This window comes from Sebastes umbrosus, chromosome 24, assembly GCF_015220745.1.
Source record: "Sebastes umbrosus isolate fSebUmb1 chromosome 24, fSebUmb1.pri, whole genome shotgun sequence".
NCBI lineage: Eukaryota > Metazoa > Chordata > Actinopteri > Perciformes > Sebastidae > Sebastes > Sebastes umbrosus.
Window position 1 is genome coordinate 10,148,629 of NC_051292.1, and position 16,171 is coordinate 10,164,799.

The window sequence follows — 16,171 nt, forward strand, 5'->3', positions numbered from 1 at the left end:
GGACATATTTTGGATACAATTTAGATCATATTATGTAAATAGATATGCATAATATCCCAGCAAGTGTCAAGTTAGTATTTGGCACACAGACATATACCATAGTCATTAAAGACTTGAGAATTTCTCATGTACAAGGTCTGAATATGACATGGGGATATATTACTCACTATTTTGAGAAGAAGATATCAGAAGCATATTATGTCATAGTTGTCCTATAAAATATGGTGCAATATTTACAACAGATTTTGCCTTTTGTTGTGTTTTGGATAAGATATTTAGCTGATATTGATGGAGTACTGTATAAGCAGAAAAGTGTCAGAATTCAATGACTTCTATAATGCACAATTTCTTGAATACCCATGATTTCTTCAACATATTTGTCTGTATGCCCCATATTTGATAAAGCATTGACTCGTGTCTTACGGACATCTTTGCATATGACACATATCCTATCATATGTGAAGATATTCAGGCAACCTCTGGGTCTGAAAAGTGAAGCCAATGCTGAAGTGCCTTAAACTTGCATTCTTTCAAACAGCCAGCAGGGGGCGACTCCTCTGTTTGCAAAAAGAAGTCTGATTGTAAAGAAGTCTATGAGAAAATGAGCCTACTTCTCACTTGATTTATTACCTCAGTAAACATTGTAAACATGAGTTTATGGTCTCAACTGCTAGTTTCTTCAATACAGCATGATGTTCATTTACTAAATGATGGTCCCATTTAGAGTCAAATAGACCATAAAGCAGGGGATGCTTTAGGGCGGGGCTACCTTGTGATTGACAGGTCGCTACCATGGCGTTGTCAGGTCTGGGTGTTGTCTGTTTTTTTGTCTTAAAACTTTAACCCTCTCACGGTGTGTTTTCAGTTCATGAAAGTTAATTGTAACATTGTTGTCGCCTAAAAATGTCTTATTCAGCGTTTGTTGTACTCCCTCCTCTCGTGTCCTGGTTGCAAAAAAACAAGAGGGCGACGACCAAAATGCCGACCTCGAGGCTTCAAAACAGCAGTCCACAAACCAATGGGTGACGTCACGGTGACTATGTCCACTTCTTATATACAGTCTGTGTGTACAGCGCTGCCACTTAAACCAGAGTCCATTCGATCAACAGGCGACTTCACTCCCCAGAATCCTCTGCGTCTTGTGAGGCGGGTCTGGGCTTGGCCAGGTTGGCCCTGACTCGAGCCTGGTCCACAGCGTCCAGCAGGTTTTTGGAGTCCAGCGCCAGAGTGTGAGCGGCCGCCAACATCTGCCGCACACATTCCTCCTTCAGCGACGTCACGGCGTTCTGCTGGGCCAGTCGCATCTTGTTGATCAAATCCCCTAAATCCTTGTTCAGCAGTTTCTTAGTGCCCTCGATCTGAGACGGAGAGGAGATCACATGTTAATAAGATTAGGGAAATGAAAAAGATTGCTTTTTTTGTCCTGATTTACCATCCCCAATGAAGGGGAAGTGAGGCCTACCTCTGTTGTGACAGAGCAGTGCAGAGAGGGCAGGATCTCATCCACACTTTGGATCAGGCTACGTAGAGTGATGCCCACCGACTGGAGGTGGACGAGGGGGGAATGATGGAGAGATAAGCACATCTCAGTTTAGTGTGGTATTTCTTCAAGATTCGTACAGCCCCAAAATATTTCCTCTAGTGCCACAAACTTCTCCAAACAACCTACTTTAACAGCGTTGGGATACTCGGAGGCGGGCAGCATGTTGACATCATTCTTCAGCTGGACCACCTGTTTCACCATCGCCATGACGCCGGTGTAAACCTGGTCACCTGATCGGTCCAGCTCCGCTGTGGGCTGAGGCTTCAACAACACAAGACGAGAGTTACTTTTTTTAAATTTACAACTTCGATGATTCTTTTCTTCAGAAAGTAAGAACGTCTTGGTGTTTTATTTCACCTGTGAGACTGTGGGAGGCATCGGGGGCTTCTCTGGAGGACCTGATGGAGACAGAAAAAGCTGCACATTTTGTAGGCCCACACATTTTCTGCACATGCGTATGATTTCTAATGTGAACACAATAAGATTTTACATATGCTATATACAATATATGGTGAAAATAATGTATCTTTTTTATCTTTAATATCTCATAATACCTAAAACCATTTATGCTGTGTATTTCCACTCTACAATTTAGTGAATTTGGTAGTTTGTTTTATGTTTTATTTAATTTAATTTAATTTAATTTAATTTAATTTATTTAATTTATTTAATTTTATTATATATATTCGTTTAGAAACTGTAAAGCTTGTTTACTAAAGCTGCCAGCCGAACTGAGGCTTCTTAATCAGGACTCACCGTTTTCTGGGCTTTTTTCCGGAGGCTGCAAGAAAAACAAGAAAAAGAGGATATGAATTATCACTTTCAAACTTCAGGTCAGAGCTGCATGACCTACAGTCCATAAACAAGTGTGCTTCTGCCCCCTAGTGGTCAAAAAGTGCTTAATGCACCTTTAATATACCTCTCCAATTAGCACAAAAGGAAAGATAATATGTACCTTGATGTGTGAGTCCACTCTTACGACAGGATCCTGCAGAAAAACAGACGTCAGTGTATGAAGCAATCGCTGTTTATATAATGTAGTCATGTGCTTGACAAAGATCTTCCTCTTTGAAGACTCGTCACTCTGCTTCTTTCGTTGTTTCGTCACACTCTCGAGACCCCAAACTACTTCCTGTGTTTCCTTTGCTGAGCAGTGCGAGGCGTGCTCTACTGTGATACCGGACAGGAGTGTGTGAGTGTGTGAGTGTGTGAGATCCCTCACCAGTTGTCTCTCCTCCTGCTCCAGCCACTGTTTATCCATCAGCATATCTCTTCTTTGTTTTTGTAAAGTGTCCTCCACTTGCTCTTTCTCTTTCTCCCACACCGGCCTGGTGTCTCTCTTCGTTCCCTACACACACACACACACACACATCCTCTAAATGTCACTATTTTCACTCTGCTACAGTCGGGACAGTATAACTTGACGGTTTGAATGATTTTTGTCTAATACCTGGTAAGATTTGTGCAGCTTTTACCAAATTTCTATAATTATTTTGCATATCTGGTATGACAGATACCAGTCAGATGAGATCAGTCAGTTTATTTCCACATTGTTGATTAGTCATCCACTTTTTACACTCTGGCCTAATGAATGTGACTCAATGACAAACTTCCTTCCCGTGTTTGATGTAATTTTGGATGTTCATTCATTGCATGTACAATATATTGACATAAAGCGATCATGTGCCAGCTTTTCACAATATCATTTGCAATATTACACTCATTTTTTAGAACATTTGCAGGTTTATTCAGAGTGTTTTCTCTCAATAAGGGAACAGGAAGTCACAGCGAGGGATTTAAATAGCTCAGTTAAACCTAAATTTGGTCAGATTTGAAATACAGTGCATGTTCTTGCAGCACGTTACTCTGTGTGTGTGTTGTGTGTGGGTACCTGTGTGACCCGAGGAAGGGTGTTGCCTTGTAATCTGGATGGCTGGTGAGAGAGAGAAAGAGAGGACGTGATTCATTAAGGGGCTGTTAACACAGAATCTAGCGTAAAAAAAAAAAAGAACTGATATTTTAAAACCCTAACGTTTGAATGAAACAAACGGGATTTTCTCATTCACTTTAATAAAGTTTTCATGTACGCAGCATCCATTGGCAGTCTAGTCGTACCTTGGGTGGGGGCTCTGTGGTGTGGATGTGGTCAAAGGTTGATATGTTGGAGCGCGGTCTGTCTTGCCTCCCCTCCTGCTCCAGCTCCTTCCTGTGGACGTCACTGTCAGATACAAAACACAGACACCAGTTAGGGAGTGTAATGGTGTCCTAGACTCAAATGTGTGAGGGAAAATAACATTTACAGTTCATAAAATGATATCTTGACTTTATGTGTGTTCCTAAAGTTGAATTCCTGTATTAATTGACATGATGTCGGACTGATAAAAACACCTGAAATACCAGAATGCAAAGCTGAAAGAGAGAAACTTTGACTTTAAATTATTATTTTTTATATTATTATATTAGAGATTATATTATCTTATTTTATTTATATATATATATTATTTTATTTTATATATATTTATATTATATTTAAATCTTTTTTAGTTATGCATTTTTTATCTTATTAGTTTTATAAATTTTTTTCTGATCCATTTAATTTTGATTATTATTATTTATTTATTTAGTTGTCCCCCTGTAAGCACAATAATTATGTCTGTGTCTTGCTCAGAAACTTTGACTTTAATTAGTTTTTTATATTATTTCATTTTATATATATAAATATTTCATTTTATTTTGTTATATATGTATATTCTATTTATTTATTTTTTAATTATGCTTTTTTAAAAATCTTATTTTCATATTTTTATTATGTTTTTCTGATCTATTTAATTTGGATTATTATTATTATCTATCCCCCTGCAAGCACAATGTCTGTGTATAAGTGTGATAGTATGTGTAGGTATGAAAGACTGCTAGTTGTTCAGTGTTAGTCAGGTTTTGTGTATGAATATTTGCTTAAAAGTGGAAAAAAATCAAAACATTTTCAAGAGTTTTGGAATTGTGATATTACCTCATGCAATATCCACACAAAGAAAGTAGGATGAGAAAAAAAACTCCTTCTGGGAGGAGAAGAAATGACTATGTGTGTGTACCTTAGGAGGCAGACGAGCTGGCTGAAGCTGGGCCGGTTGTTCGGCTCGTAGGCCCAGCAGCGGCTCAGCAGGGCGTAGACGGGTGGCGGGCACTGCTGCGGTTTGGGAAGTCGAACTCCCGACTCCAGCTGGATGATCACCTGGCCGTTCTCCAGCCAGAAGAACGGCTGCTGGGCCATCGAGAAGATCTCCCACACACACACACCTGGTTGAAGGTTATTTAAATAAAAATATTTATATTCAGACACAAGGAAAGACACACTAAGATGTACATGTACATGCAGACGAGTTGTATTTCTCACCAAACATCCAGACGTCACTAGCTGTGGTGAAGCGTCTGAAGTTGATGGACTCAGGTGCCATCCATTTGATTGGTAATCGACTAACTGAGGCTGCACACAGAAGGGAAATATTTGAAGAGAAATGGACATAAATACAGATTGGACGTTTGAAATAATGTGAAATAATGACACTTGAATGAGTTTCCTCTCCGCGGTAATTCTCTGAAATGTTGACCACAGATGTGTGTGTGTACCTTTATAGTACTCTTGATCGTCAACGTAGCGAGACAGGCCAAAGTCGCCGAGCTTGACGCATTCAGGCGATGCCACCAAGACGTTTCTCGCCGCTATATCTCTGCAGCGCACAGACGGAACAGAAACCAGACCGTGGTGTTAAAGACAGCAGAGTGCCTGTTTTGAGGTTTTCTCTGATGACTGTGTGTTACCTGTGCACCAAGTTGAGTCCTTCCAGGTAAGCCAAGGCTTTGCAGATCTGTAGACAGTACAGGATTAACGTCGCAGTGGTCAGGATGTACTTCTCCTCCACCAGATAGCTCCCCAGCTGTCAGGGACACAAAAACACCTACTTTATACAAGATATAGTTTGCATTCACATTCATACAATTTCATTATTCACATTTAAACATACAAACACAACAACAACACACCTCTCCGTGTTCAAGGAGCTCCATGACGATCCAGACAGGATCGACCTCAATGACTCCGACGAGACGCACAATGTGGGGATGATCCAGGTTCTTCATCAAGCCTGCGACAGACAGAGCAGCTGGGATCAACAACATATCACATATCACATGATGTAGTGATTTATTCATATCAGAGAAAAGAAGGTTTTCAGTTTGACTCGACAGGAAAACCATTATCAATAAATAGAATCTAACCGCTGTGTTTGTGTGGCAGAGTGCGGGCAAGTGATTGCAGTCTTAATCATCTTAAGAAATAGTTTACACTTTCTCATTAATTCAGCGAGTAGCTGGTGAACATATAGTGGAGCGTTTAGCAGCTAAAGAGACAGATACAGTATTTCCGGAGTTTCATTTAATTTCAAGAGGTGGTGGAGACCAAAACAGAGCTAAAAGCAGAGTGAATATTGGACTTACATTCATCAGATGGATAGAAAGACAACTCCAAATGAATGATAAGGTTTGTTTTCCAGCCTGTTTAACATAACAACTTTAGTGTGATAATGTTGAGTTTACATCTTGTTCCCCTAAGTGGCCAAAAAAATCAATTCATACAGCTTTAAAGCAAGACTGTGTAACTTTTGAAAGAAGAAACAACTTTGCCTTAAAGGTACAGTGTGTAGGATTATGCAGCATCTAGTGGTGTGGTTGCAGATTGCAACCACACCACTAGCTTAGCATGAAGGCTCATGCTAAGTTAACAAAACCACAATGATTTTTAGTTTCAGGTGATTATACACTAATGAAAACATGGTTATGAATATTATATTGCATTTCTGCTAATAGATCCCTGAAACTATACACACTGTTCCTTTAAATGGGGAATTGTGAACTTTTTTGTAGTACCACCATCGGACCAAAATTTGCAATTTCCTCCAATTTTACGCAAAAAAATGTGAAGACATAATGGACAGATTGCCATGAAATGTGTGAGCACACTTTATCCACCCACCAAGGGTATCCCACGGCCTGTCTTAAAGGGCCAGCCTCAGGAAAGACTTTAGATTTTTAGCTCCTTGACTGCTAAAAGCTCTAAGAGCAGCAACATCATGGATATGATTAGGTGCCCAGTTTGATATTGTTTTGTATAATGAACATTACATTCTTGCAGCTTTTCTATCAGGACTATTCAACTTTCAGTCTTGATTTTACAGACTTTCCAAAGTGACTCATCTTATTGCGTGTCTTGCTAAAAAAAGCATCCTATGAATAACCAACTGTGTCCACGACATTACCAGAAAACTTAGCTAGAATTACTTGTTATCTCTATATTGCTTTCTAAACCTACACCTTGTCAGTCAGCTGTGGAACAAAAATTTCATAAGGTCTCTTGCACGATACCACAGCGCCCAGTCTGAACCTTTTCACAAAGCCACAACCAGGCAACAGGAAGTCAACTACAGCAATCTTCTGACTGATGAAACCCTAAAAACCCTGAAATGTTCCAAATGCAGATACTCCGCTCTTCCGTCATTACATTTGACTCTAAAATTGCATCCTTCTATTTTATGTTTACTGCGATTAAAACAATAATCTGTCATGTTTAAAATGTGTGAAAAATTCTACTAACAAAAGTGATTTTACAAAGTTTTACACTTCCTGTTGTGAACATCTGTCAGGCTTTGCAATTGCATCACAAATCTCTGCACGAGGACAGATAATCAGTGCAGCATACTCACTGGCTTCACTGAGAAACTTCTCCTTCACTTCAGCCGAGACGTCCTTACAGGTTTTGATGGCCACACAGATCCTCTCTCCGGTCTGAAAACACACGTGTTTTCATCACCAACAGATTTTATTCTGATCCTTCAGTGTGATGTTTGGGAGTGATGATACTGTCTTAGACAATAGACAAACTCACTGGGCTTTTGTAAACTCCATCGTGAACCTCTCCGAAGAATCCCTCGCCCAGGATCCGACCCAAGACGACGTCGTCTCTGGAGATCCTGTGCTTCTCTGGACACACAAACATTCAGAAACAGAGGGGGAAATTCAAGAAATCTGATCTGCTACAGACCTGAATACAAATATGTGTACAGTAAATAACATAAACAGTGATATTTCTTAACAAAAAAATGGGTTTTGATGCATATTCAGTGAAATACGACTCACCACCTAAGTCTGCTGTGCCCTCTGGAATCTCAGCATAAATGTCCGAACCTGAAGTTAACGAAACATGTTGAAATTAAAGGTGCCTGCTTTGCATTTTGCTCTTCTGTACGCGGCCACAACCAAACAGAAGAAGCTTCCAAAAATGTATTGTAAATCATTGTGGATTAGTCCACGTAAATTACAAATTTTACAGTCTACATCTATCTGTATGATTTGTAAACCAGTCATTAGATTTACTCAAACCTCTATCAGGACCACTGCGACCACCGCTGGAAGAAAGAGGGACACATTTTGGTTTTAAATTCTTTAAAGAAAGCAGCCAACATTTTAACTACAGCAATGCTTTTAAAACAGCTTCGACCTTTTGGTCCAGCAGACCAAAACATCGAGGAGGCGGAAGGTGTGAAAATGAAAACCCACTCATGTATGTATGCTTCCACCTCGCTACTTTCCAATATGATTCATCACACTCACCCTTTTGGGATGTCAGGTAACTTCAGTCTTGCGTCTCTCCCTGAAAGAATCAGATATTTGGTTTTGATCAATGATAATGTTAATGATATGTGGATGCAGCCTCATTGCTACACAGCTTAATGATCCAATAGGGTGAGCAATATGGCAACAAACTAATTTAAATATAGCCCCCAGTTTAATTATTTAAACCAGTGAATAAGAAAGTGATTTGCACCTGAATAATGTCATCATGATTTATGGACAATTAGAGCCAAACGTACAGAAGTATCCCAGATCCTGGAAATCTGGTGTGTGAATTTATTTGATTCAGTAATTTATTTGTATTTCTTTATTATCATTTTTTGTTATTTAAAACCTTTTTTATTTTTATTTTATATTTTACATATTACTTTTTGTTATTTAAAATATGTAATTTATTTTTTATATTATATAATATATTATTAATTGTTTAGATTTATTTTGATTTCTATTTTATTTTTGATTTTATTATCATTATTATTATAATTTGTATTATTTATTTATTTTAATATTATTATTACCATTTTTCTCCTCCCTTGATTTTGAATACTTTGTTTAACAATTTATTGTCTGTTATCTGTTATCATCTGTACTTATTACTTTATTTGTTATAGTTTAGGTTGTTGTAGTAGTTTTTCTTAATTAAACAACAAAAAGCATGATTCAAAAAAAATAAATGGATCCCAGGTTGTAAAAATAATAGAAATGGTGCAGGTTGGAGTAGCCAATGTTTCGCTACATCTTGACTCAAGTGCACCTTTACTGGGCCGGATAATGAGCGAGCTCTCAGCGGTGCCTTCCAGCCGACAGTAGCCGTCGATCAGGTCAGCCATGTTTTCTGCCACGGCCAGGGAGGAGGTGTTCACTGACAGCGGCTGGAGGGTTGAAGACACAACATATTCAGTCTGTGATGAGCTTGCTTCACACCTTAACCTCAACTGACTCTTATGAAAGTGTAACTCTAAAGCATTACTCCTCCTTAAAACCTCAACTTGTCATTTATACACTTTGGTTTTTGTACGGATTAAACAAAAGCTGCAAATAAGCATATGTCCCAAAAATGTTGAACTATTCCTTTAAGTGGTTTTGAGTTACCTGTTTGGCTCCCTCTATGTGCACAATGAGCAGAGCCCGACCATCACTCTCAGCAGAGCAGGAGATGCTGCGCACCTGAGAGAACGTGGCCAAACAGATGGGCTGCAAAACAGACAAAGATATGTATTACTATATATGGAAATATATAGATATATATTATGATGGAGCATTTCACAAAAGCTGAGAGAAAGAGAGTGTGAGCTCACCGTGGAGTTGTCAGTTTGCTGGCTGATGCCTTCCGGGCTGATGACCAGGTCTATTGTTAGATTCCAACCATGCTATAGACACGCAAACACATACACACTTGAAACACACAACGTTGAGTTTGAAATGTTACAGGAAATAAGCTATAAAACTCTCAAACGCTCACCACCAGCTGGCAGGCGAAGCTCTCCTGTGTGTAGCTGTGGCACTGAGCCAGAGTGGTGAAGAAGCGGGCCATGCACTGGTCCTGCGTCAGGGTGGAGTAGCCCTGGAACGTCTGCTGGATCAGCCGACGCAACTGCTTGGGCTGCAGACAAACAGCAATCATTGAGAATTAAAGGTGCTATTGATAACATTGATAACATTCAGCCACGTTCTGTTGCATTTACTTCACAACAAGCCGTTGCCAGTCACTTACCGTCAATCTCAGCCATTTATCTGTTTTTTCTAACCTAATTACCAACATTGTTTTACTATTGGCCTTGTTAGAAGTGGGAAACAAACGTCAGATATCTTCCACAGAGATAAACAAAACATTCATTTTGGACCCGCCAAAATTTTTAAAATTAATTCACAATGATTTTTTTTTAAGGAAAAGCCATATCTTTATTCAGCACCTTTTCTAAAAGCTCTGTGGATGTGTTGTTATTTAAAAAATATTTGTCTACATAAAATTTTTATCAATAAGACCTTTAAAATGTTACAATATCATTGCATTATGCACTATATAGTAGTAGTTTCAGCTCATTACCTTCATGCTGTCGATCAGCTCTCTAGGAAAGAACAGGTCCAGTCCCACGTCCTTCCTGAAGAAATGTCAGACCACCATCAGAAAACAAAACACGCTTTTTAAAAACGCATGCCATTGCTACTAATACTACCATTTGGGCATAAAAGGCCTGGTGTAAACACATATAACAACCACATGAGACTTACTCTAATAGCTCAAAGTTGGACTTCTTCTCCAGTCCGTTTGGATTCATGTCTTTGTAGAATCTCCTGCAAACGTGATGAATGAACATTTATGTCTTTTATTTATTTTTTATTATTTTTATTATTATTTTGCATATAGGAGTTTGGTTTGTGGACCAAAATGTGACAATGTTCATGTAAAAAAAAATGTAAATACTAATAACAAAAAAAATAATAATATATTTAAAAAAAATTATGCAAAAAGCCAAAACAAAATTAAGAAATCAATGATTAAAAAAAAGAAAATGATTAAATAAATAAAAAAAAATGAAAATAAAGAGTGTTTGTTTTGTTGGATTTGGAACACAGACAGTACATCTTCTTTTTTAAGAGCGTGCATGAGGTGGTAGCAGTACAGTACCTAATTTCCAGACAACCGAGCTGTAATGCCATCCCATCGCTGACTTTTGAGGCACACAGCTGCATGTAGTCACTTCGTACCTGTGGAGAAGCACACACACACACACCAAACATTGACCTCTAACCTTTACTCTTAACCTAATCCTGTAAATAAAAGAGTAAACACAAACCCATATTACTGACCTGCTGGTAAAAGTAGAGCATAGTGGTTCTGTCATCTTTGAATTTCTCCATGAAGTCTGACGGGATGTATCGGATCCTCAGATCATACCTGTACACAACAGACGTCACAGTTACTTCACTTTCTTGAAGTAAAACAACACATAGAGAAACAGACATGCAGTACTGACCTCCACTCGGCCTCCAGGTGATGCTGCTCGTACCGCTGGGTGAGCTCAGACACAGTCAGGTCCGGGTGCAGCCAGTGGATCACTGAGGACTTGAGGTGTTTGAGGAGGAGGCAGTAGCAGAGGCTGTATACTATGTCTGGACCAACGCAGCCACTGGACAGCACCGTGTTAACGATATCCTGGGACAGAAATCAGCATACAGTCATGTCTCTGGGATGATAGTTATTAGAAACAACTCACTATAAGTCTGATAAACCATTTTCTCAACAATGATTGTACAAGTCTTATCTTGGTATGCAGATTCATTATCTGAAATCAAAATCTGACTTCCTTTTTTTATTGTCTGTTCAGTGCAAGAAAGTACAGCAGAATACAGTCCAGTGATGTAAAGTTGAGAACAGAAGAGTACAGCTGAGTATAGCACAGACAAGTACACGGAAATACAGAAAAATGCAGTGGAGGAAAAACTAGTAGAGCACAGATAAGTACAATAAAGTAGAGTGCCATACCCTGGAATACAGAAAACACTATAAAAGAGTACAGGAGAGTATAGTAAAGAACAATGTAGTAGAGCATGGTAAAAGTACATTTGTACAATAGAGAACAGTAAGTAAAGAACAGCAGTAAAGTACAGTATAGTATAGTGCAGTGGAGTACAGTATAGAAGAGTAAAGTAGAGAACAGTAAAGTCAAGTACAGTAAAGTACACTAGAGAAGAGTGTAGTAGAATACAGTAGACAGTACAGTAGAGTACAATAAAGTACATTAGAGGATAATAGAGTTCAAAACGTAAAGACCAATAGTAGAGTACAGTATAGTGGAGTACAATAGAGTACAGTACTGTAGAGTACAGTATAATAGAGCGCAGTAAAGTGCAGTACAGAATAGTGGAGTACAGTGCAGTAGAGTAAAGTGAAAAGTATTGTAAAGTACAGTAGAGTTCAGTACTGTAGAGTAATGTAGAAAACACAATAGTGTAGTAAAGTACATTAGAATACAATAGAGTGCAGTACAGTAAAGAACAGCTGAGTACATAGAGTGCAGTAGAGTAGAGTCAAGCAAAGTAGAGGACAGCAAAGTACAGTACAGTAGACTGCAATAGAGTACAATGCAGTAGAGTACACTGGAGTAGAATAACTAGAGTACAGTAGAGTACAGTAGAGTATAGTAGAGTATAGTAGAGTATACCCTGATGGTCCATCCCTCCTCACAGCGGACCAGTTTGAAGTTCTTGCCCAGGTTGGAGCTGTTGCTAAGGAAACACACTTTCATGATCTTCACTTGGAAGATGCTGTTCCTGGAGACGGTTGCCGAGGGAGACATATCCGAGGAATCTGACTGGCTGGTGGGAGACATGCTCCTCCAGGACAGGGTGCTGGTGTCTCCTGACATCTCACACACACACACACACACACACACACAGCGTGGTGTATGCTACTGCGTACAGACTGCTGTCACGGCAATATACATCATTTCACTTTGCTTCCTCTCTCTCATACACAGTCAGTCACACAAAACATGCACATGAAGGGATGCATTGAAGCTGGAGACAAACAGGAGTTGGACACAATCATTACATGATCATGCTGATTTTGAAGAACATTCGTATCTGAGTTCAACTTCTGCTACTCACCAGTCTTGCACAAGCTCCACGGCCCAGCACCAGAAACGTTACAGTCAGTCTCTAGACGTGAAGACAAGCCGGAGACAGCTTCAAACTGCCCTCATGTTCCTTTGTAAAGTCCAGATTTGGGTTCCTTTTTGGGCAGGTTAGCAGAGCAGACGTATCCGCAGCTGTGCCCTGAAGAAGAAGAAGAATCAGTAAGCAGTAAGCGAAAGAGGAAACGGTACTCACGGGCAAATAAGGAAGTTGAAGAACAGCTAACAGAAAAACTGACAGGACTGATGAAACCGCCGTGTCATCCCCCTGTCACACATGGCACAGTTCAGCACCAAACCACAACCCACCCACCCGCAATTGTGCATAAGGGGCACGGCCTGCAGTGCACTCACTTCCTCTTCCACAAGTTTTGATGAGCAAAAAAAGCACATAACAGGTGAAAACTGGGCCTGAGGAATGATCTTTATCAAGTACAACAAGCGCAACATGAGCTGATCATTGACGTTGTTTTAACCACACTTTGCCATGCAAATTAGGTACTTTTTCCTCTTGTGCAACCATGGGGTTGACCTTTTTTGGTTTTGAGTAAAATGTCTCCACAACTATTGGATAGATTGCTATGAAATTTGGTACATATGGATGAATCAAGTATACTTAGACTTCTCTTACTTGTCAGTATAAGCCAAGCCAGGATGAATTGTAATGACTTGTGATCCATTAAGCATTTATCACAAAGCACTGCCATGCCTAACCAGACTTAATGCAATTTTAGAGTCATTTAGGGTTATCAGGTGCTTATTGTTACTTTACACAGTATTCTTAATTGCTTTCTCTAAGATAAAACGCAGTTATGCAAAGCTGCAGCACCGCCAACAGATGTAGCGAGGCTTACGTACTCTGTGGTGACCACGATGCTGAGGATGGAAAATTCTTTCTGTTCTTTCAGATTCGACCTCAGTGGTTTTGTTCTGCCCTTTGTTGACTCTGAAGCAGAGTGTGTGTGTTAGATTTGGATGTTGAAAGAAGACGTACATAACCACTGCCAAGAAGAAATGTAGCCTGTGTCATTTTCAGGAAACGGAAATTTATTTCTATATTCCAAATTGAACTGTCTAACTTGCATGGTGACACATACTATTTGTAGGATTATGTATTGTACCCGTCTGTATGTCTAATCAGTGCAAATATATTCTTGCTCTAACCTAACACGGGCAGCTACTTCTTTATTCTCAAACCTCGGGTGTAAATGATAAATCATAACTACATTTAACAAGCTTTGTAACAACACAAATATCTATGAAATGAGGAAATAGAGACAAATACCATACTCTTTTTTAATTCCTGTGTTACTGACAGTTTTCACACATTAAAGCGACATTGTTATTCATAGGAATACTCAGTGTGACATCCTGTTATGTGCGGCGTTTACATTTTTCACACTCTTTCACCCATTTTTCACACTCACAACCCAACCCAGCTTGCTTCTGAACACAGCACAACTTTGGTAGGTCTGAGGAAGTTTATTCAAGTGTGCTATTAGTTCTTTTAAACTTAAAATAAGAGAGAATATTTTAAGTTTACTTTTTATGTACTTATCAGAGATATACTTAACAAAAGGATACATAAGTATACTTGGCTCATACTGACAAGTATAAAGAAAAGTCTAAGTATACTTGGCTTATACTGACAAGTATACAGAAAAGTCTAAGTATACTTGGCTTATACTGACAAGTATACAGAAAAGTCTAAGTATACTTGGCTTATACTGACAAGTATACAGAAAAGTCTAAGTATACTTGGCTCATATTGACAAGTATACAGAAAAGTCTAAGTATACTTGGCTTATACTGACAAGTATACAGAAGAGTCTAAGTATACTTGGCTTATACTGACAAGTATACAGAAAAGTCTAAGTATACTAGGCTTATACTGACAAGTATACAGAAGAGTCTAAGTATACTTGGCTTATACTGACAAGTATACAGAAAAGTCTTCGTATACTTTACTACTATAAATACTGTGAAAGTATCAAAACGTTTAATCCACAGAGATATACACACAGCCCGTATTCAGAAACTGAGCTTTTGAAACAAGCCGTCAGGATTTCTGTCCATTTGTGATGTCACAAATATACAATATTATTAGACCATTTCAAAGTTTTAAACATTCTAAATGTGTCCCAGTTTATTTCCTGGTTGCAGTGTATGTGAATGACATCATCTGACAGGAAGTAAACATGAACCCAAGCTGTTGCCTACAATTCTGTTGCAATTCCATTGAAATGCGCTAAAACGGAGCGTTTCAGACAGAGGGTGAATACAGGTATATTCAGACAGACAGTATGAGGACAATAAAGTTGTTTTTTTAAACATTAAAGTATGTAAACATGTTCTAGTAGAAACCTAAAATACAAGTATGAACCTGAAAATGAGCATGATATGGGACCTTTAAGAAACTCCTGCAAAGTGGAAACTTTCAGCAAAACCTATAACTTAAAGTGACCAACAGAGGGCGACACAGCCCAGTTTGACACATTTGATAAAAGGCTTCCAGTCAATGAATTAATAATGTCATGCCCCTGCAGTCACAGGAAGAAATCAAGTTGTGGTTCATTGAATAAATCAGTGCATTGGCACAATTAACCCTACTGCTGACCAACATATATATGTCCAACATATTGCTTGAAATAGAGAGAAGCTTGCTGAATATATAGAAATGCATTTCAATTTCAGACATGTGGAAATGTAATGGTGTATTTCAGCTGTGTGGTTTAATGAGCCTGTTAGTCATCGACGGGACGGTCCTGTGCGTCCTCTGCGTCAAACTCATCCATGAGAGCAGGGGCTAAACCGGAAGTTAGACGGTTTTATTTTCAAATTAAAAGTGCAAAATTACTGACAGAAGTGCTAGTTCTGAAAAGACAGCCCAAGTCATTCAATTATATTTGCAGTGTTAAGCAGTTTACTGGTTTAATGTTTGGATTTAGATATTTCTATTACTGCAGCCCGGTTAATTTGCATTTAACGTTTTGTTAATTCTTGCTGGTAGCCATCAGGATCCACAACCAAGGATGACCCCCACATGTAAAGTGCACTATTTGCACTATCTGGATCTATCTGCATCTATCTGCAACCACCTCTCCTAACCACTGGTGCACTTTAAACTTTAAACTTACTTTACACTACATCCCATATACCATTTTATAGACTGCACATATTACATCTATTTATTGTACACTACATTTTTTTATTGACGGACGGTACATGCTATGTCCATTCACTATGTTCATTCACTATGTTCATTCACTATATTCATTCACTATGTCCATTCACTATGTTCATTCAC

The 16,171-nt window shown here is 38.8% G+C and overlaps 1 protein-coding gene across 2 annotated transcripts; it reads right to left on the minus strand.

Annotated features, from left to right (window-relative positions):
- Positions 1-795: 795 nt before the first annotated feature.
- On the minus strand, positions 796-13,237 carry LOC119483456 (protein-tyrosine kinase 2-beta-like). Of its 2 annotated transcripts, XM_037761556.1 has the most exons (31): positions 13,219-13,237; positions 12,839-13,006; positions 12,394-12,748; positions 11,206-11,384; positions 11,039-11,126; positions 10,857-10,936; positions 10,460-10,522; positions 10,275-10,329; positions 9,690-9,830; positions 9,526-9,597; positions 9,320-9,421; positions 8,982-9,099; positions 8,207-8,246; positions 7,976-8,001; positions 7,733-7,780; positions 7,482-7,576; positions 7,300-7,381; positions 5,585-5,685; positions 5,363-5,478; positions 5,171-5,271; positions 4,938-5,027; positions 4,636-4,840; positions 3,659-3,761; positions 3,435-3,476; positions 2,766-2,891; positions 2,499-2,531; positions 2,300-2,324; positions 1,901-1,941; positions 1,670-1,804; positions 1,463-1,543; positions 1,116-1,358 (listed from the first exon to the last, which is right to left on the minus strand). In XM_037761556.1, exons 3-31 carry the CDS (start codon positions 12,595-12,597, stop codon positions 1,116-1,118), a joined length of 2,835 nt encoding a protein of 944 aa, XP_037617484.1. In that variant the 5' UTR covers positions 12,598-12,748; positions 12,839-13,006; positions 13,219-13,237. The 2 variants fall into 2 exon arrangements, with proteins under 2 accessions (XP_037617485.1, XP_037617484.1); XM_037761557.1 differs by lacking the exon at positions 13,219-13,237 and having other exon boundaries at positions 796-1,358; positions 12,839-13,107.
- Positions 13,238-16,171: the final 2,934 nt, after the last annotated feature.